The sequence below is a fragment of the Stigmatopora argus genome, chromosome 6 (assembly GCF_051989625.1).
Source record: "Stigmatopora argus isolate UIUO_Sarg chromosome 6, RoL_Sarg_1.0, whole genome shotgun sequence".
Taxonomy (NCBI): Eukaryota; Metazoa; Chordata; class Actinopteri; order Syngnathiformes; family Syngnathidae; genus Stigmatopora; species Stigmatopora argus.
In genome coordinates, this window is record NC_135392.1 from 2,834,330 (window position 1) to 2,861,020 (window position 26,691).

General features: G+C 38.7%; 1 protein-coding gene across 3 annotated transcripts in view; it reads left to right on the forward strand.

The window, feature by feature from the left end:
* The window catches only part of cacna2d2a (calcium channel, voltage-dependent, alpha 2/delta subunit 2a), a 157,187-nt gene that overhangs the window by 61,677 nt on the left and 68,819 nt on the right, over nt 1–26,691 (forward strand). For all 3 annotated transcript variants that reach the window (XM_077602132.1, XM_077602133.1, XM_077602134.1), the window contains exon 4: nt 21,944–22,003. In XM_077602132.1, the coding sequence (XP_077458258.1) occupies nt 21,944–22,003 (60 nt within the window). The remainder of the gene's footprint in view (nt 1–21,943; nt 22,004–26,691) is intronic.

The following is a 26,691-nucleotide window of genomic DNA, read 5'->3' on the forward strand; positions in this document are numbered from 1 at the left end:
ATGGCCCGACACTTTTCATGATTGGCAGGAGTTTTTCCTTACGAATTAGCGGCCCGAGAGAGAAGACTCGGTTCAGTGCCCGGTTACCTTGGCGCGAAACCCTCACATGACAGATGGCTGCCGCCTCAACGGCACGGGGGCCTGTTTACTTGGTAATCACTCGTTTAATTTAGCTGGTGTTTGAAGACCTACGTCAGCTGTCAACCATAGTGACCACGGGCCATGGGCGGCGGAATGAGTGACGGGTGAAAAGGTGCGTGATGGAAGAGGAAAGCGGGGCGCTAGGTAGATATGCGCTTGCCTCCAGGCGCCAGTGGGGGGCTTTGGTGAGACGGTAAAAGAGACTGGTAAATACTGACCTTGAAAGACCCCTTCTGTCGTGACGGTTATATTTCGCTTCCTTTTTGTCTTTCCATTTATTCTCCCTTACCTGTTTTTTTTCCGCTTTGAAATGCAAGCGAGTCCAGATAAAAGCGACCTTGACTCAAGTCCACTTTTCTGTATTATATTGTAATAATACTGACAAATGTCACAGAGAAATGGAAATTCATCTGATATTCGATTCTATGCACTCCAAGGTTATCCGTAAACCGGCTGTCTTTTGTTTTTTGCGCTACGACTGACCGGCAACCAGTTTAGGGTGTCGTTTGCATATTGCTTAAAGTCGGCTAGGATAGGCTGCGGCACCCCCACAACCTTGAAATGGATAATCAGTGTTGAAAATGAATACATGATTTTTTTTAATCGGCAATGTTATGACACTAAAATTAGAATGATTGTTGTTTAGTTGTTTCTACTTTTGTTTTTTGCGCTACGACTGACCGGCGACCAGTTTAGGGTGTCATTTGCATATTGCCTAAAGTCCGCTGGGATAGGCTCCGGCACCCCCGCAACCTTGAAATGGATAAGCAGTGGTTAAAATGAATACATGAATTTTAAAATTTGACAATGTAATGACACTAAAAACTGAATTATTGTTGTTTAATTGTTACTAACAAGATTTTTAGGTGTCGAATCAAAAACAGAAACACTATTTACCTTAAATATAGATACTTAAAAATTAAATTGCTTCACAATAAAATACTAGGAAAGAAACGTCAATGGTTATTCAACACCATTATGTTGTTAAACGTAAAACCACAGATTTTTGTTGTGATATTTTATTTTCCCATAGGCTCCGGCACCCCGCAACCTTGAAATAGATAATCAGTGTTGAAAATGAATACATAATTTTTAAATATTGACAATGTAATGACGCGAAAATTAGAGTGATTGTTGTTTCTAACAAGATTTTTAGGTGTAGAATCCAAAACAGTTTTTTTCTAGTGTAAATTTTAACAATAGGATTCGGGTTTTTAATTAAAAGTGAAACACTCATTACCATAAATATAGCTACACATAAGAATGAAATTGCTTCACAATAAAATAGAAACGTCAATGGTTATTCAACACCATTATGTTGTTAACCGTAAAACCACAGATTTTTGTTGTGATATTTTTATTTTTTTTCCCAATTATGAAAATCTACTTCACTTTAAAGAGCAAGTTAATAGTGGGCAATTTATCTCAATTAAAAGATTGTACATTGCCACTTCCACTCAGCACGTGGGCGAACATGCCGTCCTCACGTGGCGCCGCACGGACGCCGTCATCCATTTGCGCCGTGTTGCGAGCACGCAAACGCTTTTTAATATGTATACCCATGCCTCAAGACAACTTCCTCCCCAATATTATTTTTATCCTGTTATGACCGTGAGAGAGAGAGAGAGAACCCAAGCGGAGAGAGAGCGTAGTCGCCGATCGATGCGAAGCCCCGCCACCGCAACGAGCGTCAGCTGCCCGAATCGCAGCCATCGATCAGGCACAGAGCATTTACTCTGCCAGACTGCTGGGCCTTTGTGGATGGAGATTATTTCCAAATTATTATAGGAGGCAGATGCTTGTCAGAAGATGCTCTCTGTCAAGGTTACGCTTCTTCGGCGCTCGCCTGCCGAAGTCGCCCAGTCGCGTTCGGACATCGTCGCCCACTTTGTCCTTTTTCATCATGATTATTCACTCTAGAATTGGTGTTTCCAAGAAGTTACTTTTCACTTTGTTGGTTAGCTCAGTGTTTCCCAACCACTGTCCCGTGAGCAATGGTCAGGTGGCCCTCGGGAAATTGTAAGAAGTTATAAAATGTCATATTCAGAGAGAAAAATTAATATGAATATAACGAGATTAAAATTTAGGTATTACAAGGTTAAAATCAAAATATGAAAAACATTAAATGATAGGTTATACCATTACAAGATTCAATTTGTGAAACAGTCATTTTGTTGCTTATTTTTCTCTAACATGAACCGAAAGTTGTTTGGTTTCTAAGGCATCAGCTTTTGCCAATGTAATAAAGTCTGTGAGCACTGCACTCTTTTTGCATAATATTAGGAGATTTTAGTCATATTTCAAGAAAAGTCATAAAATGATGCGGTTAAAAACATGGTATGACTTATTTTTGCATCACTTGAACCAGAAGTTGTTCAGGATCTGACTTGATCAAATTTGCTGACAAACATTTGACAGTTGTACTTTATACTAGTGTACGATGCTTTTAACCAATTGAATTGGATGTCTAAAGCAGTGATTCCAACCATTGGTCAGAAATTGCAAGAAGTCATACAATGTAATATTCTGAGAGAAAAATTCACATGAATGTAATGATATTAAAATTTAACTATTACTAGGTTAAAAATCTAAATATGATGACCGTTAAATTATAGATTAAACTATTACAAGATTCAAATTGTGAAACTGTATTTTGTTGCTTATTTTTCTTCTAACATGAACTTTTGGGCACATTTTGGACAGATTTAAGTCATATTTGGAGAAAGGTCATGCGATTAAAAACATGACATGACTTATTTTTGCATCACTCGAACCGGAAGTTGTTCAACTTTTGGTGACATTAGCCCAGTCAGTTTGAAAAATTAGATTTTTGAATTATTTTGGAGGTTTATGTGATTTCTGCTGATAAAACTTTGATGAGAATGACTATTGTTAATATAGGCGACTTATTTTTAAATGAAAAGATTTTCAGATGGTGGTGTCCCTTGAGATTTATTTGCGTAGATTTGCCCATAGATAGCTGTGATAGGCAACAAAAAACATTTTTAAATGACGACATTGTACAGCCTTTGTTAATGCCAAACCTCACCTTCAAATACCGAGTCATCTCTAGTTACTCTCTCACCACGAAACATTAAATTTTGTGAATAATCTACCCTAATTTTTACCATTAATACCATAGCCATGTATGCTCTGGGGTCCTCCTCTAGTAGCTAGCAGAATTACAATTCTATGGTCAGCATAAATCGTCCACACAGTCAGATCTATCGCTGCCCGTGGTGTTAAACACACTATTTTTCCCCAGTCTTCAAATAGTACTCCGTTTCAATCTTCCTTTTTTCCCCCAATCAGGTTCACCCGAGAACACGACATTTTAGCTCCTATCTCATAGTCAGGATTGTGCTTCTTCTTTGTAGTTGAGAAGGACAAGACGTGCTGTGCCGGTAGCGACTGTCTAAATAAAGCCATTAAATGTACACGCAAGTTGGAAGAGTAGTAGAAAAATTTCAAACGAGTAATCGGAATATGTCGTCTGAAGGCAAAGCCATATCGAAAGTGTTGAGTAACTTAGAGGATCTTCTTCATTGGCTGGCAGATCTGATACATTCAGATGGTTAATTGTGGGTGAACTGGAATTTATTCCAGTAGAAAGAGAAGCATGGTAGACGCTAGATTTGGGGTGCCTGCTGATTGGCTGGGGACAAATTCAGCGTGTACCCCGCCTACCTTTGATAGAGTCTAGCATGTATGTTAATTGGTTAAGTAATTGAGTTCCAGGTATGAAGAGAGAAGGTGCTTTGGCTAATTTAACTCTCTTTTTGAAGGGAACTACACAGTCACCTCTAGAGCCAGCCTTTGTTGATGTATTGGAGTTTTTTTTTCCAAAATCTTGCAGTTGAGGAGCTTTGTGTTGGAAGATTTTGTAAACTAAGGTGGCCTCTGCATATATGGACATCATTTGGCAAACGTGACAACATCATCCAACAATATAGTTACAAGAATCATTTTTTTAACCTAATAAGAAAATTAAAACAATGGTACAAATGATACAAACTTCGCCAAGCTAACCAAAAAAAATTGCTAGCCCTTTGCTATTTTGAATTGTGTTGGAATTTTTTTTGCGACTCTTGTGAGGATTACATCACTGTCAACCTCTGCCAATTGCTCCTCTTATTAATGATTGCAATCCTCCTTATAAAAAAACGTACAAATGCAACGCGGCACATATTTACCCACATAGGGCGTACGTAAAAGTTTAAAATTTTCTACAAACCTTTCTGACGCGCTATATTTATATAGTGAAAACGCCGAAGGGTAAAACAGGAATGCGCGTACGCATATCATGAAAATATTTACAATCGACGATGCTGTTTTTCTCTGCTACCAGTGACCGAGACGATCCGGATTAGAGCCGAAATGGTTAAAACGAGATCGGTTTTACAAAAAAACGCACTTTGAAAAAATCCCGTATAAAAGTTGTTATATGGCGAACACAATTTGAAATGATCAAAATACGTATAAAATGCGGGAAAAATGTATAAATTGACAGGTATGTGATTAGCAACATGGAAAAGAATGAATAAGTTATGGTTTTACAAAAAAAACGCACTTTGAAAATATCCCGTACAAAAGTTGTTATACGTCGTACACAATTTGAAATGATAAAAAAACGCATAAAATACAGGAATAATTTATAAATAGACAGGTATGGGATTAGCAACATGGAAAATGAATGAATAAGTTATGGACAATTTAGAATCTCGAGAACGCTACATTTGATCAAACAGCAGATTTAAGACGAGGCCATTACACAAAATACATCTTAGTATGATTACCCACTTCACACAGCGACAGTTTCTAGTGTATAAATGCAGGACACTTAGCTCGGCTTCTGTGCCAAATAAAGCTCTCATTTGGGAAGGGAAGCCCGGAAGGGAAGCATAGCGAGGAATGGAGGCCAGATGCCGCCTCAATGTGCGTTGGAGGTTGATAAGACGAAAGGCAAGTGAGAGGGATTAATTGTTCACCCAGGAGAGGATGTGATAACAATCAGATGTTTAAAAACCGCCGCAACTAATCCTGTCACTTCTCGGACCGGAATAATGAAAAAAGGATATCTAGGGGGGGTGTGAGAAGTCGAAATCGAGCTGATCTGTATGCAAGGGAGCCGAATATGCTATGGAAATTTGCGTTTACTACCAAAAATAGAAATAAACGTCACCATCATCCAAACTCGGAATCGAAGCAAAACCTGTTGACTGCGAGGCAAATGTGTCTTTCACTGTAGACATGAGGGAAGAAAAACATGGAGACACGGCTGTCTCTCAAAGCAATTACAGCAGATTGAAAGCAAATTAAATTTGAAGCCCAGAGCAAGAGTAGCAATTGAACGGCCATGACAGATATGACAGGAACGGCGGCGGCGGCGGTGGCGGCGACGACGGCAGGACCGACGACGGCAGCACCCACAGGTGCGGTCGTGGGGGAGGGGGGTCTTACGATAGCGGTGCAAAGTTCCGGGGCTGCTAGTAAGTCGAAGAGCAAACAGACAGAAGCAGGCCAAGCTGCTCCGTTACAAAGAATATGGAGAGGTGGGTAGATTTAAGGGGGCTATAAACACGGTTCCATTGACTATAAACAGCACACTCTGTCCTGCAGAATGACAGCCATAATGTGCCATATGTCTTTTAGACCGTATGCCTCCCTTCCGGGCACAAGCTAGCGTACATTTATTTCAGTAAAAAATGAAATTGGGGCCAGCTTTGACAAAGTCCCCCGTCATGGTAAATGTTTTGTTCCCTTTGTCATAATATTCTGACGTCCATGACAAAGGAGTCAACGGGGATACTGTTTGGATGCTGAATAAAAAAATACGATAAATATATTATGTGATTTATTTGCAAAAGAGTGATAGGAGAACATAAAAAAATCGATATGAGTTTTGCATCATGTTGACGCTGATTAATTTCCATATCGTGATGAATTTAGGGGAATGTGTATACTGGGATGTTTTTTTCCGTTGTTTTTAAGATTTTCAATGTCATTGTCAGTGCTAGGCCAGTGTTTCCCAACCTTTTTTGATCTGGGGCAAATTTTTTGTATTGAAAAAAATCTTAAGGGACACCCCCATCTGAAAATTAATTTATTTATTAGTTTGCGTATATTAACAATAGTCATTCGCATCAAAGTTTCATCATCAGGAATCACATAAATCTCCAAAATGATTGCAAAGACTTAGCTAATGTCACCAAAAAGTTGAACAACTTCCGGTTTGAGTGATGCAAAAATAAGTCATGTCATGTTTTTAATCGCATAATTTTATGACTTTTCTCCAATAATGACCTCAATATCCAAATATTACGTAAAAAAAATTGTGCTTACGGACTTTATTACGTCGGCAAAAGCTGATGCCTTAAAAACCAAACAACTTCTGGTTCTATCAAAATGAGTGTTTCACAATTTGAATCTTGTAATAATATAACCTATAATTTAATATTCATTCATCATATTTTGATTTTAACCTTGTAACACCTCAATTTTAATCTCCTTAAAGTCATATTCATTTTTCTGTCGAATATTATACATTGTATGACTTCTAGCAGTTTCCGGCGCCACCCCTGACCATTGCTCAATTTACGGTTCGAGTGATGCAAAAAAAAGTCATGTCATATTTTTAATCACATAATTTTATGACTTTTCTCCAATTATGACTTAAATAACCTAATATTACTAAAATAAAATAAAAATGCCCAAAAGTTGTTGCCCTAAAAACCAAACAAAATCCAGTTCATGTTAGACGAAAAATAAGCAACAAAATACTATTTCACAATTTAGATCTTGTAATAGTATAATCTATAACTTAACATTCCTCATTTAGATTTTTAACCTTTTTAATCTCATTAATATTTCTCTCTGAATATTACATTGTATAACTTCTTGCAATTTCCGACCAATGATACTTAGCCCTCCTTTAGCCGTCCAATTCAATTACTTAAAAGCATCTAACACTCCTATAAAGTCCAAAAACCGTCAAATGTTTGTCAGCAAATTTAATCAAGTCACTCAACGACTCCTTTTCATGACTTCCCTGTCAAGGACTTTTCGCCCCTGCCATTGTTTTATTCATGCTGAATAATCTGCATAATCCGACTTTTTGTTACCCAAATAGCCGATAATTGTACTATAGGGCCAATGAATAGAGGACACGCGTCAGCTTTCATCTCCTTGGGTCGCATCGTTGCCGCAGTGTGCGTTTATGTTTGTGTATCGCTGTCACCTCTGATCAAGGAGACATCTGCCCTGCATCTTGATGCCACTTTGGCGTCCATGCACCAGCACCCCCACCACCCACCCGGTTAAAAAAAAGGACAGGTCGCTCCGGCGACCTGTAACCAGACGCTTTGGCTAAAGAAGCAGCGGCGTTCTTATGAATTCCACACGGCCGCTATGCAATTTTCTCCTTGCGGGCCTCCAAGGTTGAAGCCTCACGGGCAACGCCGCAGAGACGCTAACATCTTAAATGGTATTGTTATTTTTAGGAGTACGGCGCCCTTGGGCACTCTGCCTCTCATTCGCTCACTCCTTCTGATGTCTGGTGGAGGCTTATAGCCCGGGGGGTTGAGCCGTTTGGTGGATGTTTATGATGATCTGTCAAGGACTGACAGTGAACTCGACCAGACGCTCCCTGGAGACGTTGGCCGGTTCGGCCCCCTGCTGGTACCCAAGTGGATGTACCTTACGGATTTGTCTAGTCTTTTCTTGTGGTGGTGTTGTTGTTTCCCTCAAGGAGATGTTCTTCTGTTTTAGATCTCTGACCCAAAGGTTGGCCCTTTTGCCTCGCAGTCAGGAGATTTAGTTTCCAGTCTGTTTGCTTGTCCAGTTCGGTCAAATTCAGATGGTAGGAGCTCCATGTCGCCCTAATGAGAACATGGCGATCATAGTTACGCCTTGAGACTCTCATAGTTACGGTTTTATCGTATTTTTTTGATATTTTTCAAATTGTGTATGTCACATGTGTCAAAGTGGTGGCGCGGGGGCCAAATCTGGCCCGCCGCATCATTTCGTGTGGCCCGGGAAAGTAAATCATGAGTGCCGACTTTCTGTTTTAGGATGAAATTAAAATGAAGAGTATAGACGTATATTAAATTTCCTGATTTTCCCCCTTTTAAATCAATGATTGTCATTTTTTTAATCCATTTTTTCTGTGTTTTTAGTTCAAAAATCATTTTCTAAAATCTAAAAATATATTGAAAAAAATTCTAAAATAAACATTGTTTTAGATCTATAAAAAACTGAATATTCAGGGCTTTTAATCCAGTTCTTTTAATCCATTTATTTAAAATTATCTAAATATTATATCTAAAATGGTCCGGCCCACGTGAAATCGAGTTGACGTTAACGCGGCCCGCGAGCCAACCCGAGTCTGACACCCTTGCATTAGACTGTGTATTTTCAATGTTTGATTGTTAGCTTAGCATTAGCAAGTCTGACACCCCTGGTGTACGCTGTATAACAACTTTTGTACAGGATTTTTTTAAGTACGTTTTTTTGTAAAACCGATCTCATTTTACCCATTTCGGCTCTAATCCCGATCGTTTCGGTCACTGGTGGCAGAAGAAAACAAAAAAAAATATTGCCATGCTTTAAGTATGATATGCGCACGCGCATTCCCCTTTCACACATCCGCCTTTTCACTATATAAATATAGCGCGTCAGCAAGCAATGTACCCAAACAGTCAAGCTGTTAGCGTCATACAGCGACATCTACAGAATCTTGAAGTTAATGCATACTAAGTGGGCACCTCGTCCACTTTGGAGAAAAATTTTAGACTTAAGTGCAACCTATGTGAGTAAATATGTTCCATTTGTACGTTTTTTATCGCTTAATAAGGAGAATTGCAATCATTAATAAGGGGAGCAATTGACCGAGGTTGACAGGTATGGACTCTTGACGACATATCGCGGCTAAAGGTTTTAGATGTCGCAGCAAATGTGGTATTCAAACATATTTTTAATAGTAAAACTAAATATATTGGCTGTTTAATGTACACAACAGTTAAACTGATTGTTTTCATATGAAATAGAGACAATGTATTGTGGGTAGAGCAGTCTAAAATTCAAAAAATCTATCTAATTCTGAATACATTTGGCATTAGTTTGATTTTTTTAGTTTTCTTCTGCTACCAGTGACCAGTGACCATTTTAGATATAATATTTAGATTTTTTTTATAAATGTATTAAAAGAACTGGATTAAAAGCCCTGAATATTCCGTTTTTTATAGATCTAAAACAATGTTTATTTTAGCTTTTTGAAAATTTGTTTTTGGATTTTAGAAAATGATTTTTGAACTAAAAACACAGAAAAAAATGGATTAAAAAATGACAATTATTGATTTAAACCGATTATTTTCATTTGAAGGAGAGACAATGTGTTGTGGGTAGAGCAGTCTAAAATTCAAAAAATCTATCTTATTCTGAATATATTAAGCATTAGTTTGATTTTTTTTTTTCATGGTGGTTAAATCATTCAGATAAATAGGTTAAATTTTATGAGACTAGATTGTCATTACTGAGGGTATTTCAATACTCTGGATATGGATGCCAATAATAGATTGTAGTCATTATGCTCATTGATTTGACAGGTAATGGACACTTTGGATTGACTGCCCTTTTTTAACCTCCCGTTACGATTCAACCTATCACAACGCTTGTAGCATCTGTCATATGGGACGTATAATTGAATTTCACCAAGATAGTGCCGCAATGAATCATAATCTATCTACATTATTATGTTTTGACTCTGTTAGGTGTTATGCTATTGCAGTTATTTTTGGTATGTTGTTCATTGTGGTAACAAGGATAACTATATTGAATTAGCTTTAAGATTAAACTTAAGTTGTTTTTTTGTTGATTAAAACAGTGTTTTTGCTGGATTTTAGATTTTTGTGGCTCCACTTCAACGTGCACTTCAGCTGTCGATATATTCGATTAATCCTCGTAATAAACACTGAAATAGACAGCACTGAAGCAGCTAATAATCACCAGTGATTATTTTCCAAACCTTTTGTATTGGAAGCCTGGTGTGTCTTCAGCGAGATATTGTTCAAAAGTAATTACAGCCGCCTTTTTGGTGGCGTTGAAGCCTGAGCACAATGCTGCCAATCTCCTCCAGCAATATGGAGTCTTGTGGGCAAGTGCGGGGTAAAGAAAAAGCCCGGTGTTTTGTTGAAAAGACACTAAATTCTCGCCGTCTGTGGGTGATGCTTTTGCATCCTCCTGATCCGGTCTCCGTGGAAACCACTGAGGGTTGTCGTGGGACCCTTTTTGGGGAACGTTAAAGAAAAGTGCTAACATTTCCGTCGTGGAAAAGGAAGATTACGTGGTCAAACAAAGGCGGGGGGGATTATCTCGGCACATAGTACAATGCCGCCGCGTTCGCCGTCCCCCCCCTACTAACGGGGGTGCTACGGGTGGGCTTTGGAGTACGGGACAAAGCTGAGGTCCCCCACCCGATTGACGCAAAGGGTTGGCTAATTCGATGACAATACCCAGCTGGCTGTCTGCCGAGCGGGGAATGGGAATTAAGGGTAATTATTGCTCCTTATTATGGACTTGAACGCGGTTGGGCTATTAAGATGAGGAGAGGGCGTTGTTGTTTGTCACCTGCAAAAGTGCTCGCATTCTTCGCTTAATTGCATGTATGGAAAATAATGTCCTTTTTTTTACACTCAAAACACAACGTATTTTATTTTAGCTAATTTGGGTGTGGGACCAAGCAGTTAAAAAAGATTGGACGTATACCATGCTAGTGGTTCCTAACTTCTGTGCAGTGAGCAATGGGCAGGTGTCCCTCGGGAAATTGTAATAAGTTATAAAATGTCGTATTCAGAGAGGAAAATGAATATGGATATAATGAGATTATAATTGAATGATTACGACATGTGTCAAAGTGGCGGCCCGGGGGCCAAATCTGGCCCGCCGCATCATTTTGTGTGGCCCGGGAAAGTAAATCATGAGTGCCGACTTTCTGTTTTAGGATCAAATTAAAATGAAGAGGATAGATGTATATTAAATTTCCTGATTTTCCCCCTTTTAAATCAATAATTGTAATTTTTTAATCATTTTTTTCTGTTTTTAGTTTAAAAATCATTTTGTAAAATCTAAAAATATATTTAAAAAAGCTGAAATAAACATTGTTTTAGATCTTTAAAAAACGGAATATTCAGGGATTTTAATCCAGTTCTTTTATTCCATTTATTTAAAAAAATCTAAATATTATATCTAAAATGGTCCAGCCCACATGAAATCGAGTTGACGTTAACGCGGCCCGTAAAACAATCCGAGTCTGACACCCCTGGATTACAAGGTTAAAATCAAAATACGATGAACGTTAAATTATAGCTATTACAAATTTCAAATTGTGAAAGTCATTTAGTTATTTTTTTTTAATCTAACTTGAAGCGGAAGTTGTTTGGTTTCTAGGGCATCAACTTTTGCCGACGTAAAGTTTTTTTGCGTAATATTAGGAGATATATAAGTCATATTTGGAGAAGAGTCATGAAATTATGCGTTTAAAAACATGACATCACTTATTTTTTGCATCACTCAAAGTGTTGGAACTCTGATTCCTGCTGATGAAACTTTGATAAGAGTGACTATTGTTAATATAGGCGACATAGTTTTAAATTAATTTTCAGATGTCCCTTGAGACTTTTTTCTATGCAAAAAGTGTGCTGAAGCTCAAACAAAGTTTGGGAAACACTGTACTAATTCAATAATGTTAAAATCCATGCGATGGCCAGGCCAGAAGAAAATAGACTTGTCAACTTATGTGATTTTCCCGTATTTTATGTTTTTTGAGCATTTAAAATTGTGTACCCCGTATAACAACTTTTGTACAGATTTTTTTAGGTACGTTTATTATAAAACCGATCTCGTTTTACCCATTTCGGCTCTAATCCGGATCGTCTCGGTCACTGGTAGCGGACGTAAACATTATCGTCGACTGCTAATATTGTCATGCTTTAAGCATGAAATGCGCATACGCATTCCCACTTAAGACATCTGCTTTACTTTATAAATATACGTGTCAGCAAGCAATGTACCCAGACAGTCAAGCAGTCATAAAGTGACATCTACAGAATCTTGAATTTAGTGCATACTAATTGGGCACCCTGTCCACTTTGGAGAAATTTCTAAGTACGCCCAATGGGAGTAAATATGTGCCGCGTTGCATTTGTATACTTTTTTATTGCTTAATAAGCAGAATTGCAGTCAATTAGGGGAGCAATTGGCTGAGGTTGACAGGTACGGTGCTAAGGGAATACAGTAAGTTGATAATAAGGCAGGGGAGATAATAAACGGCAGGGGTCACAAGATACTCTGGAAAAGTGACTTAAAAAAAATATATGATACAATTTTACACGTTTCAGGTCCTCAGGCAAGTTTTTCCAAAGTCGATGTGCTCTGATAGAGAATGCTCTTAAGCCCGCGACTTTGGAACAACCACACATTTCTTACCTGAGGACATAAAGCCTGAGGCTAGTTCATACCAGGTTGGATATTGAGCTCAAAGCCAGGCCTGTAAATAATCGAAATGTGAGCAGTAAAATCTTTGAAGGATTTAAGCCAAGGGTGTTAGGGGTGGCCGGACCATTTTAGATATAATATTTAGATTTTTTTTTAATAAATGGATTAAAAGAACTGGAATAAAATCCCTGAATATTAAGTTTTTTATATCTAAAACAATGTTTATTTTAGCTTTTTTTATATATTTTTTAGATTTTACAAAATGATTTTTGAACAAAAAACACAGAAAAAATGATTAAAAAATGACAATTATTTATTTAAAAGGGGGAAAATCAGGAAATTTAATATACATCTATACACTTCATTTTAATTTGATCCTAAAACAGAAAGTCGGCACTCATGATTTACTTTCCCGGGCCACACAAAATGATGCGGCGGGCCAGATTTGGCCCCCGGGCCGCCACTTTGACACGTGTGGTCTAGTGTAAGTTTTATTACACCAACAACCACTGCAGAATCAGTTGTGTGGAAATTTTTGACTGTCATTTTCAGGAATCGGCTCAGAGTTTCGGAAAAATTGGACAAATCTTTAAAAATAGGTTGATGCTAAATGCTAAATTTGGAAATTCTGTATATGACTTTTGTTTGCATTCATTTCTTACATTTTCTATTTGTAAATTAAGAAAAATATAGGATGAGATACATTTTTGCTATTTGAAATATGTTTGCCAATAGCAACGAATGTGTTGTTGTGTGTCTGGCTCCTCATTGGCCAGGTTTTTCTGCTGTGGTAGTTGCCACTCCCTGGTACCTCTTACCACCAGGGGGAGTCACACAAAATGATGCGGCGGGCCAGATTTGGCCCCAGGGCCGCCACTTTGACACAGGATTTAAGCGGATTGGAATACATGTCTTTTTGATTCGCAGAGATGTACAAAGTAAAGGGCGGTCAGAAAATAAAGTCCTAATCAAAAAATCAAGTTGAGAAACTTGGTTGCGTCTTACCACCAACCTGAATGTGAACTTGATTTCTAGCCGTCACCGCACTGATTTGTTTGCACTCAGTTTAGCATCCGCATTATGTAAAGTCAGTCACTAGTTAGTTTTTGAAGTTGGCTTGGCTGTTATGGGATCAATCGGGGAAAAGTTTAAGGTCACTGAAAGTGAAAATGACAAATAGTGCACCGCGTAAGATGGCAGGATATAAAAAAAGTCCAGGGAAGAGGGAAAAAGACAGGTATAGATGCAAGGGGTGGCGTAACGGGGGGGACTGGAAAGTATTTTGAAGGCAAGGGTGCGAAGCGAGAGTGAGTTTGTCTGTGAGGGTTTTAAAATTCTGCAGTGGAAAGTCCCTCCATCTGTTATTGAGGAACGGTTCTGACTCAGTGATTCCTATGATTGGCCTTAATCCCAGCCGAGTGGAGGAGACAGAATGAAGGGTTTAGAGAAGACTGCTCTCAGTCCGACAGACTCCACTGGCTGCCTGGGCTCAGTCTGCTGCCCCCTCATGGCCGCTAAGCAACCGCACCGATCCGGCCGACCCTTCGGGCCGTGGCGCTGACATTTTAATCCAAGGCGAATTTGTCTCAAACTCTGACGCACATCTTAACGTCTCTGGTGATGATGCGTTTGTGTCTTCGCAAATATCACGGAAGCAATAGCGCCCTTGACTGTATCATGTTAGCTGTGCAGATCTGACACCAGTGATTATTCTAACTAGCCGTGTGGGTGTCGGCCAATGATGTGGAAGAGTCTCACCATGGCTTCGGACACCCGCGTTTGAAGAATGCTTGTTTAAGTCATGTTGATGTTAATGTTACATGGCTTCTTTGGTTGGAGGCGGTACCTAAGGCAAGGCTTGTTACCCTTAAAGATAGACTGGTTGTGCGTAGTAGAAATCTGTAATCCAGTTTGTCTGTTTAAAGAGGGAAGTTTAGCTTATTTGTTTTGTGTTTTGGGTCTTAAGCCGTAAAATTTGAACGATTAAAACTTGTTTTTAAGTGTGTGTATAGTAATCTAAGTTCATTTAAGTTAAATTTAAAGTTTATTTTATGTTACGAGCCGTCAAGTCTCTCCTGTCTGTATTGAGTAATGTCACATTTTAGTATTGAAGATCATAACCACGATATTTGTTACTTTGTGACTTGACATATGAGTGTCCCAACATACGAGAAATTTGAGATACGAGGAAAATTTCGGGCAAGGTTTTGCCTTGCGATATGAGACAAATTTGAGATACGAGGAACATTTTTAGCAAGTTTTTGCCTTGAGATACGAGACAAATTTGAGATACGAGGAAAATTTTGAGCAAGGTTTTGCCTTGAGATACGAGACAAATTTGAGATACGAGGAAAATTTTGAGCAAGTTTTTGCCTTGAGATGTGAGACAAATTTGAGATACGAGCATACAAGATTGTTCTCTCTTTCTTGGTGAGTAGGTGGTGAATTAGAACCAATAAAAATGTTTTCCATTGTAATATACTGTATTTTGGTGTTTTTTCTAAGGGTTGGAACGAATTAATTTGTATTTAGTTCATTTCTATGGGAAAAGTTGATTTGAGATACGAGTAAATCGACATATGAGCTCGGCCCTGGAACGCTGGTATCTCAAGGTATTACTGTACTAATATTTAGTTTTTCCATATATTTTTATTCTTAAGGTTGACTATCTGTGCTTCAGTATATGGCTACGAGATTGAAGTGTATTTGAATTGGCACACTGTCAAATCTTTAATGACGCTTTTTCCATCGTCCTTTACGGTAGGAATAATGTACATCTAAATGAGCACACTTGTTCCGCATAAGTGGGCTTTGTGCAGGTCAATTTTAGTAAGGGTACATTTTATTATATCTGTCTGTTAAACGTCGCTCTATAACAAAGACATCATTTAGAAAGACATAAAAAAAGCTTTATTTCATTCCTCTGTTATTGCTCAAGACGCCGTCGTCTCAGAAGAGCGACAACATTACATCGTTGTCCCTTTAGGGGAAATCAAGTCATATTTTTCCTCAGGTTGTTAAGAGGGAATCTTTGAATTTACACCTGCACCATCAGAAGCTACCGAATAGCGAAAGACCGTGGACTGAATTTTCTCTTGACTATTAACGATAGAAGGGGAAAAAAGAACAGATTAGAGTGTAATAGCTTTCTGGCATATTAATTGCAGCCCTTTTATAGTGATTTATCCTAGCACAATATACAAAACACCCTTCTCCAAATCCAAAATCCATTGGAGTAGATTGTTCTAGACTGGTCGTATCTGTGTCCAGACTTAAACCCTACAAAACACGCATTTTAAAATGATATTAAAAAACTCAACCTGGATAAAGTGTGTATACTCTAGGATGGTGGCAGGATGAGTGTGTGGTTTATGTTTAGATTGACCTGCTCCATGTGCGGTCGATTGGTCGCCGGTCTTTTGGTCGCCGTCTTTTGGTCACGGTCTTTTGGTCGCAGTCCGGGCGACCAAAAGACCGGCGACCAAAAGACCGGCGACCAAAAGACCGGCGACCAAAAGACCGGCGACCAAAAGACCGGCGACCAAAAGACCGGCGACCAATAGACCGGCGACCAATAGACCGGCGACCAAAAGACCGACGACCATCCTCCTGACAACGTACACTAAATTTAAGCCTTATTGTGCAATAACTCAGGCAAATATGTTAATGTATTCCACTGCGGCTTTCGAGGCGGAACTTCCTGCTTCTCCATGAGTCAAACCGAGTGTTCATTTCGTCCAGTTAGTTTATATATTTAATCATCAATCCTTTTCCTCATATCTCAAATTTCTCGTATGTTGGACACTCGTATGTCAAAGTATTGCTGTATTAAGTGTTAAGCATGATTCTTTCTGTTGGTATGAATTGAATATTCTGAGATGACTGTACCCGTGTTTTGTAGACGTGGACTGGTGTGATAAAAGCTTTAATAATGGTCCGCAACCATGAAAATGGTGCACTTGACTTTGATTGGGATCCATCACGTCAGTCAATCGGCGAACGGTCGAGCAACGGCGTCCCCTCAACACATCATTACGGGTGTTTACGTGACCTCGGCCAAGTCATTTCACCGTTTTTGCTGGCCCCGATTTGCTGCCGATCCGGGAACAAAGCCGGCGGGGTCATTCGGAACGCGTAGAGTGGCTACCTTCAAGGCTGCAATCACGTACGGACCCGTGTTGCGCACCCTCGAGTGCCCTCAAACTCGCACGTGGCGTGGACTGCTTAGCCGCGTTGTCCGTTCGCATAAACAGCCGGGAATGCGTACCTTTTGGAGTGGCCTTTATATGCTAACGCTTCATCGGAAGGCGCTAACGGGACACTCCAATCAGTCGTTCTCCGAGAAAGACTTTGACTAAGCAATGCTCTAGCTCCCTTCCACCTTTGCAAATGGGAACATAATGAATATTAGAAATTATATTCGTATCACGCTGAGCTTTCCATATTTGTTTGTTTGCTGTTTCTCGCTTTGTGATTTGACATTAGGCCAATCGACCTTTCACAATGGGATTTTTAGGAGATGTCAACAAACATTTTTAGAGTTTTGTTTATTTTTTTTAGGGGTCCGTCGTTTGTTGCCGTGAAAGTTTTATCTGCTATTAAGAGTTTTATTGAAATGCCATTGCTTGGTTTATCAGTGATTGTTTATTATGTTTTATTGTTATGATATCGTCTTGGCCAATGAAGGCAGATTAGGCTTCACGCCAAACATTACAAGCAACAACACGTAGTAAATTCAGGTCTTAATGGCTTGTTAACCCGACGTGCTGCGTTAAAGCCGAGATCTGGAACAAACGGGTCTCGGATGTCCTTGGTTCATGCCTGTCATGACACATTCAGTTATTGGAGATATGAGGGAATTAAGTTATGAGGTAAATAAATCACTCAGTGATTTGAATTTGTTCGTCGAACTAATGAGTAAGATCAATTAGTGGGTAGTGTGTGTCTGTAGACCCTGAGGTTGTGTACTTTCTGGACTATAGGGCAGTGTTTCCCAAGCACTGTCATGAGCGATGGTCAGGCGTGCATAAGAATTTACATAAATTGTAATATTCCGAGAGAAAAATCGTAATTTTACGAGATTAAAATTGAACGACTGTGATTAAATTGAAAGATGAACATTACATCATAGATTGTACTATTGCAAATTTCAAAATGTTGAAATTTAAGTGGCATTTATGCTTATTTTTATGTAACATGAAACTGAAGTTGTTTCATGGCCTTCAACTTTTGTTGACGTTAAATCTATGACGACAAAATGTCTATTTGCATAATATTAGGAGATTGAAGTAATGTTGGGAGCAAAAACAGTCGCAATGTTACGGGATTTAAGTTGTTCTCTTGTTTTTACGTTACGTGAAACTGAAGTGTTTTGGTTCTAAGGGCGTCAACCTTTGGCAAAGTAAAGTCTGTTTGACCACAACATTGCTTTTCAGGATATATTAGAATTAAGAAATATTGGGGGTAAATTATGAAATTAAAATGGTTACATTACTTATTTTTACATCTGGATTAGAGCCGAAATGGGTAAAACGAGATTGGTTTTACAAAAAAAACGTACTTCAAAAAGTTGTTTTATGGCGTACACAATTTGAAATGATCAAAAAAACGTATAAAATATGGGAAAAACATAAGTTGACAGGTCTATTTTCTTCTGGCCTGGCCATCACGTGGATTTTAACATTATTGAATTAATTGGTTTTGCAAAAACGTACTAAAAAAAACAAATCTCGTACAAAAGTTGTTATACGGCATACACAATCTGAAATGATCAAAAACGTATAAAATACAGGAAAAACGTATACGTTGACAGGCATGGTAAACCGGTCCTCTTTTAGTTATAGTTCACTCAATAGCCAACAACAATGCGTACTGACTTTCCATCTTTATAAGTTTTTGCTACCATTGTTTTTCATCCCACATATTTCATGCAAATGTTGGTCTACTTCTGAATATGACCTGAATGCAATGAATTTCCCTGAACATCAATCAAGTAAATGCGTTTGACTGTAGGCTCTAACTCACATGCGTTCTAGTACGTAGACCTTGTGGACGGACATCGCCATCCATTACCATCGCGTTTATGTTTCTTGACCTTGCCGCCGGGCTCGCTGACAAATCGGGCGGTCGTGTGCCGCAGATCGACGGCGGCGGTTTAACAATCAGGCGCTGGCGAGGTCAGCTTTCTTAGTGGTGAGTTTTGCGTAGGCTTCTGCTGTGAGCGTTTCTATTGGTGCTGATTTAACGACGCTCATCCAGTGCCTCTAAGCAGCTTGGGTTCCCGCCACCAGCCTGGCTGAAACAACCTCCGGTCCTTCTTCCCACATCGCTCACTCTGATTCATTGGCTGTTTGTCTTGGCCGTCTGTCTGGGCCAGAAGACACATGAAGACGCATTGGCTGTTGGAGACTGCATTAAAATGCCGAGGATAAGACCGGGGTCGGAGAGGAATGAGGGCCGAATCGGGAGATTGGGGAGGATGTATTTTTTTTTCGCTAGGCAGAGTGACGATAAGAGATTCTTTCTGCCGGAGAGAAGGCCAAATCAGAAAAAGATTAAACGGAAGCTTGATCATTGATCTCAACAGAGTTGAGGAAAGGAACGGTTAGGTGCTTTGTTGTAAATACTTTGTTGTTATTTTATTTGAAGGTGACTTGCCAACTGAGGGCGAGTTATGGTGATGGCCATCATTCACGATAGCATTACCACGTGACCTTTGGGAGGTTATGAAGGGGTGGTTAACTAGATCGGATTATGAGTTTTTACTCTTGGCATAGTGTAATCATAGATTGGGCATAACATAGACCGTATTTTCTCGCATATATGCTGTATTTGTAACAAAAAAATGATGATTAAATCAAGGGTACGGCTTATATGCGCACAAATTAGACTTGACATGCACGAAACTGCTAGGTGACAAAGACGAAACTATATCATGCTAAAAAATTTGACCGATACGGTCATTGATTTCAAAATAGAGAAAAGATAAACAGATAAAACGCCAAATAAAATTTATTTTGATGTCTATGAATGAAATTAAAAAAGACATCTTGCATAAACCGTGAAAAAACTCACTATTGCTCGCTCAGGGTGCCGCCATCTTACCGTAGTTAAACGTGCTCTGATTGGCCAGATGTGGGTAGCCTTAATACTTGTTCGTAGTGTTTACCATGTCAGCACATCCCAATAGTTGTTAAAGCTTAACAAAGGTCTTGTGGTCGATAATTGAAATATCAGCCTTGATACCTGCGTAATGTTTATCTCATGCTATTATTGCACCCAGAGACTTGGTGAAAAGTAGAATGCTACCGACACACTTCCTGGTTGTACTGCTCATGTGACTTCCTTTTTGACTTTGTCTACTAATAGGCCACACCCTTTAGGAATGTCCAATCCAGCAATCCAGCAATCAATCAATCAAATCAATGAAATCAAAAGCCTTTATTGTCATCATACACAGCTGCATATAACGAAATTGGTGGTGCTACTCCACAAAGTGCGTTTTCCCAGTAAACAAAACAAATAGTAATATAAAGTATAAAAAGTCACATCCCGGCTAGGTGAATTTATTTATACAGTATCTCAGAAATACTACGTGGGATGATTTTTCTTAAGATTTCCCCTTCAAAGTATCACATTTGTTCTCCCTATTAAAACCATGAATACGGAAGTGAAAATTGTCAATCAGGGGGCGGCTTATACGAGAGAAACTGTAAAATTCAACAATTTTAAGGCAATTCTAAGGTTACGGCTTATACGCAGAGTCGGCCAATATGCGAGAAAATACGGTAAATAAAAATTGACAATGTGCGACCAATCACAAGGACAGTGTCTAGTTATTGTGATACGATAATTCAGAATTATTGCTTTGGTATTTAAATTTCTTCTCTTGTGTGGATCCACTCGTTTTGTCATCTTGAAAAATGTAGGTTTTAAAAACAATGAGCCTCTTTACAAGCGTACGCACTCACACTCGCTGTTTTTTTACTTATGGGCTCTTGGGTAATAAATTTCAATGCACTAATTAGATTCTCATTTTGTTGATTCACTCAGCTATGTTCCCATTAGGAGATGAATGTGATCTTTAGTTAAAGGCTCACTCAGGTGGTCTTGAAAGACAAATGGAAAAGCACTGCAGAGTTCATTTGGTGGAAACTTCTGAATATTGCTACGTCTGGTTGCACTTTTCTTTCAAAACAAATCGAACGTCCCAACAACAACATTTCTTTTAGTGCTACCAACTGGCTACTTGCAACCAATGTTGAAGTCAATTGAGGGTTTTCATTTAAATTGTCATTGTTTGCATTTTGTTTTCTCCTTTTTGCTAAGCAACCTTTCTTAGTACAGTAATACCTTGAGATTTGAGCTAAATTCATTCCGGGACCATGCTCGTATGCCAATTTACTCGTATCTCAAATCAATTTTCCCATAGAAATGAAATAAATACAAATTAATGCGTTCCTAAAAAACAGGATATTACAATTGATAAACATATTTTTATTGTTCTAATTCACCACTTACTCAGAACGAGAGAGAACAATCTTGCAGCTCATATCTCAAATTTTACTTGTATCTCAAATGTTCCTCGTATCTCAAATGTGTCTCGTACCTCAAGGCAAAACTTGCTCAAAAAATATTCCCCTTATCTCAAATTTGTCTTGTATCTCAAGGCAAAAATTTGCTCGAAATTTTCCTCGTATCTCAAGACAAAAACTTGCTCCAAATATTCCTTGTATCTCAAGGCAAAAACTTGCTCGAAAATTTCCCCCGTATCTCAAATTTTCCTCGTATCTCAAAGCAAAAACGTGCTCGAAATTTTCCTCGTATCTCAAATTTGTCTCGTATCTCAAGGCAAAAACTTGCTCGACATTTTCCTCGTATCTCAAGGCAAAAACTTGCTTGAAATTTTCCTCATAGTTCAAATTTGTCTCGTATCACAAGGCAAACATTTGCTCGAAATTTTCCTCCTATCTCAAATTTCTCGTATGTTGCGACACTCGTATATCAAGGCATTACTATAATATCCTCTATTATAAATATTTTTTGTTGATTCTATACAATAGAGGTCTCCTAAATATTCCTTTCAGTGTTTATCAATGCAATGAATGATATAAGCTGGGCACATTTTGCTTGATTAAACAAGCCTCGGGCCAAATTGACCTCGAATAATTATTCCAGTTCTTCCCCAGGCATGAATATGAACGTCAGGTTTAATTGTATGTCTTTGATTGGACACACTTTAAGGCACTGATTCTTGGCGTGCTCACCAATCAAAGCTCCATTGACACACCGGTGATTTTGTGTTTCCTTTCAGAAACTGGCCAAGGAGGCAGAACAGCTTCAGAAAGATCACGAGTGGCAAGACGGAGTGACGGTAAAGTAGAACACGACCTCGCCATTCGTTCCCTTTCTTTCCACAATGACTTTCCCTTCTTCTTCTTCCTGTTTCCTTTTTGGGCAACCGTTGTTTAATTTAAGATCATCTATGTCAACGGATCACCTGGTACACTAATTTTCCCCTTCATTTGGTATCTTTTCATTCCTAGGATTATAATAAGGTACCTGATTTTTGTTGTTTTCAATCTAAAAGCGGTTTTTAACCAATTTTTGGCTGCAGATTACAGAAATGGTCTCTCAGGTTTTCGCTAATATTTCAGGTTTTTGAACCAAGCCTGACTTCTTAAAATATATTTTTTTAATTATATATATATATATATATATATTTTTAAATTATATATATATTTAATCATATATATTTTTAATTATATATACATTTTTAATTATATAAATATTTTTCTTAATTATATATATTTTTAATTATATATATTTTTTAAACTATGCTTGACTCAAAAAGAATGCACAAAGCATAACTGCGATGTTGATTTAACAACTTTCTGTCTTTAACAAAGATTACTTATAGCTAATATGGCTAGTTAAAAACCTGATGTTCTGCTAAAATAAGCTAAATTTTGGCTTGCACATGCAAATATTTTCAAAACAACTGCCATATATTTTAATCAATTAAAATACATTTGCTTTCAAATGTTTCCCAATGTTGCCTCTATCCAGCACAAATGGCAACATAATACAAAACCCCCCAAAATCTGATAAAAACAGATTTTGTGGTTACAAACACGCAACACTAGTGTATTGGAATGTAATTTTTGTGGCTTCTCTCGTATTATTTCAGCGCTTCCCTGTCTAACTTGAACATAGCATGCTCTTGCTGACCTTTAAAGTAGAACATAGCTCTTGAAATAACGCAAAACAAAACAACCAAAACAACATCCATATTTGTTTCTGTTTGTGAACCTCGCTTGGTCCACTGACTCTCAAATTTGTAAATACTCAAATACCCTCGCACACATGGTCATACACATAAACCAGGTATGTCGCAAATCCACGTCCTATCACAAGCTCTGTCTCCAGGGAGACGACTTGACTGTCATGCTAGACTTCCCGCAAATGGATTTTTAACCTCCCTGTTTGGTTGTGTTTGAGAAAAGGCTTTAACTGATTCAAAATATATAATAAGGCTCACTACTTCCTAGCAAAGTTATTTTCATTTACACATCTAATTAGTAATGTGAAATTTAAATAAACTTAGATTACGATGCAGACACACTCAAAAATAAGTTTCATCAAACCTAACACTAAACTTAATACTAATTTTGTTTGACATTTTGATACCTTTCTTCTCCCGGGTTGGCTCTATTGGCTCCGCCTCCACCCTGACTTTCAGATGCAACCGATCGAGGGTTGTTTGCTTTTGTCTTCCCTTCAAAATATTCCCAAAATGATGCACACAAATGTCCCCACAATAGGATAACGCACGACCATTTGCCAACGAGAAGTAGTATATACTCCTCTCGTATTAGCGATCGCTCCGCCATTCGCACTGACTAACGGCAGAAAAAAACACTGACAAAATGCAACGCTCCGCCCAGTGCTCGTAGAGGGAGTTGCGACCAGAAAGACAGTGGCCATGATGTTCTTATGAGCAGCATCTCGCGTCCGCTGTCTGCTCGTATATCAAAATTTGTCTCATATCTCAAGATAAATATTTGCTCAAAATGTTACTCCGATCTCAAATTGCTCGCATGTCGGGGCACGTTTTTTTTACTGTCCAATCAGTGCGCCTTGAGTATGATTTTGATTTTTTAACCCCTCCTTTTCTCTATACGCCTCTCCTAACCTTTAATTCTCTTAGTCCACTGGTGTCAAGGTGGCGGCCCGGGGGCCAAATCTGGCCCGCCGCATCATTTTGTGCGGCCCGAGAAAGTAAATCATGAGTCCCGACTTTCTGTTTTAGGATCAAATTAAAATGAAGAGTATAGATGTATATTACATTTCCTGATTTTTCCCCCTTTTAATCAATAATTGTAATTTTTTAATCCATTTTTTCTGTGTTTTTAGTTCAAAAATCATTTTGTAAAATCTAAAAATATATTTAAAAAACTAAAATAAACATTGTTTTAGATCTATAAAAAAACTGAATATTCAGGGATTTTAATCCAGTTCTTTTAATCCATTTATAATTAAAAAAAAATCTAAATATTATATCTAAAATGGTCCGGCCCACGTGAAATCAAGTTGACGTTAAAGCGGCCCGCGGACCAACCCGAGTCTGACACCCTTGTCTTAGTCTGTCAGGTTGCCTGCGTCACCCCCCAGAACAGTAATTTCCCTTTCCCCCCTTATCAGCACGTGACTATAATCAGGCATGAAAACAGTCAGAATATCTCATATTGTGGCAAATAGCACAGAGGAATCCTAATGGCAAGCACCTATTAATAATGTATTGAAGCTGATTTCATTTGCCTTTATAATTAGCCCAGGTAATGAATCCCAGCAGGGGCGACTGTGAAACCATTAAAGAGAAGACACGCAGGGGGCGGAGGAGGACTGGGGGTGACGTGAGGGGGGTTTGACTTGATATGCTTGATCCTGACGAGAAGATTCTTCTTGTTTGTAGATTTTGGTGCCTTCCTAATTTCTCTTTGGCTGAACACTCTGCTGACTGACAGTCTAATTAGATTAGAGCTGCATGCTCTTTGGGCACATTAGGAGCGATGCAGCGGTGCGTCTTAAACTGGCGGGTGGAGCAGCCTGTCAAAGCCACGGAAAACCTGTTTATGCATGGGAAACGCTACATTTAATTGCGCGTGCACGGGTGCCGAGACCAGCGACTGTGTCGGTTTGTGGCTGAGTGCATTTTGGTTTGTTAGCACTCCCAAGGACGGCACCATTTTTTTGGTTGCTGGATTTACATACAAGCTATCCAGGAAACATGGCGGGTTCGCAATTTTCATACCTGTCAATTTATACGTTTTTTTCCGTATTTTATGTTTTTGATCATTTCAAGTTGTGTATGACGTATAACAACTTTCGTATGGGGAATTTGTTGTTGTTGTTGTTTTTTAAAGTACGTTTTTTTGTAAAACCAATCTCTAATCTGAATCGTCTCGGTCACTGGTTGCAGAACAGCATCGTCATATATATTAGAATTAATATTATTATTATTGTCATGCTTTAAGCATGTCATGCACATGCATGTCAGTCACTTCTTCCTTTTCACTATATAAATATAGCGCGTCAGGAAGCAATGTACCCAGAGAGTCAAACTGCAAGCATCATACAGCGACATCTACAGAATCTTGAATTTAGTGCATACCTATTGGGCCGTTTGTGCACTTTGGAGAAAATTTTAGACTTTTAAGTGCACCCTATGTGAGTAAATATGTTTCGCATTGCATTTGTTTCTTTTAATCGCTTAATAAGGGGAACTGCAATCATTAATAAGGGGAGGAATTGGCTGAGGTTAACAGGTATGCAAATGTTTCTCTTAAAGGGCCAGACTGTTGTTAAGTGATGGTGCATGTGATATTGAATACAATTTATTGTTACAACCGTACCGCTACTAGTATTGGTACCGTACAGTACGATACTGACGTCATAAGTATCTGGGAGTACTATGAAATAATGTGCCCTTTCTTCAGAATGTCTTTCAAAAACGAGTTTCCAGCAGTAGGTCGCCCAACCCAAGATGGCCACCAGCTACTCACTCTTCTTTAGACGATGATAGATGTCCAATCATCCCCCTTTTGTGAACTTAATTGAGTTTATGTCTAGGGGTCCAATCTATTTGAAGTAGGAGAGTGGTAACGAATTAAAATTACATTCGAGTATGCAGTAATTTGGGATGTTTTTTAATTAATTTTTTTAAGTACAATAAATTAAACAGTATGTAATGTTTCGGTACAATATCGGCACACACCGTTTGATGTATATGTAGATGTAGTTGTATATATTCTTATATCATACGTCGCAGCCCAAATAAAACGTTTGATGAGCAATTGCAAGGATTTGGTGTACCTAGCCGAGACCCCCAAAAAGGTGATGTCATCACATGACCTGTCCCACATGCCGTCCGTTATTCAGCAGCAGCCAAAGTGCAGCGACCACTCTGCCTGCCGCGCATAATGGATGTCACAATGTTGATCGTAACAAGCGTTCGGGGTTTTAAATCCATTGGAATCAAATGGTGTGTGAAATGGACGCTAAAGCGCCGACATTGCTGATGATTTCTCAAGGTCAGGCGCCCATCCCCGTACCAAGCAGCGCCGATCCAACGCAATCTGTTCACATTTTTTTCGGGGGATGGCAGCTACAGAGACAAATATTACGTTTTTTTCTGAAATGGAACGTTGGCAGAGAGCACGACACTTAAAAATTCCTCGGCATGGCACTGCAATTTCGTTTTTTTTATCTTAACCAGACCATAAAACAATTGTAGGTCCCTTGGTTTTCTCCAAGTAGCTGAATGCGCGCATACTCCAGACCACTGAGGCTAATGTGTTTTTACACTTGCATAAAGCTTTTTTTTCTTGCTTACAACAACTTTTTAAAGTTTTTTTTTCCCTCCGTTATCTCTTTTACAGGCCACGCATTTAATTCAAATCCACTTTTGACGCTTTTTCCCGCAGAAAAATCAATGCGTGAGATGCTGTTATGCTAATCAGGCCCACTGCTAGCTTCTAGAGTGCATACCTGTCAACTTAT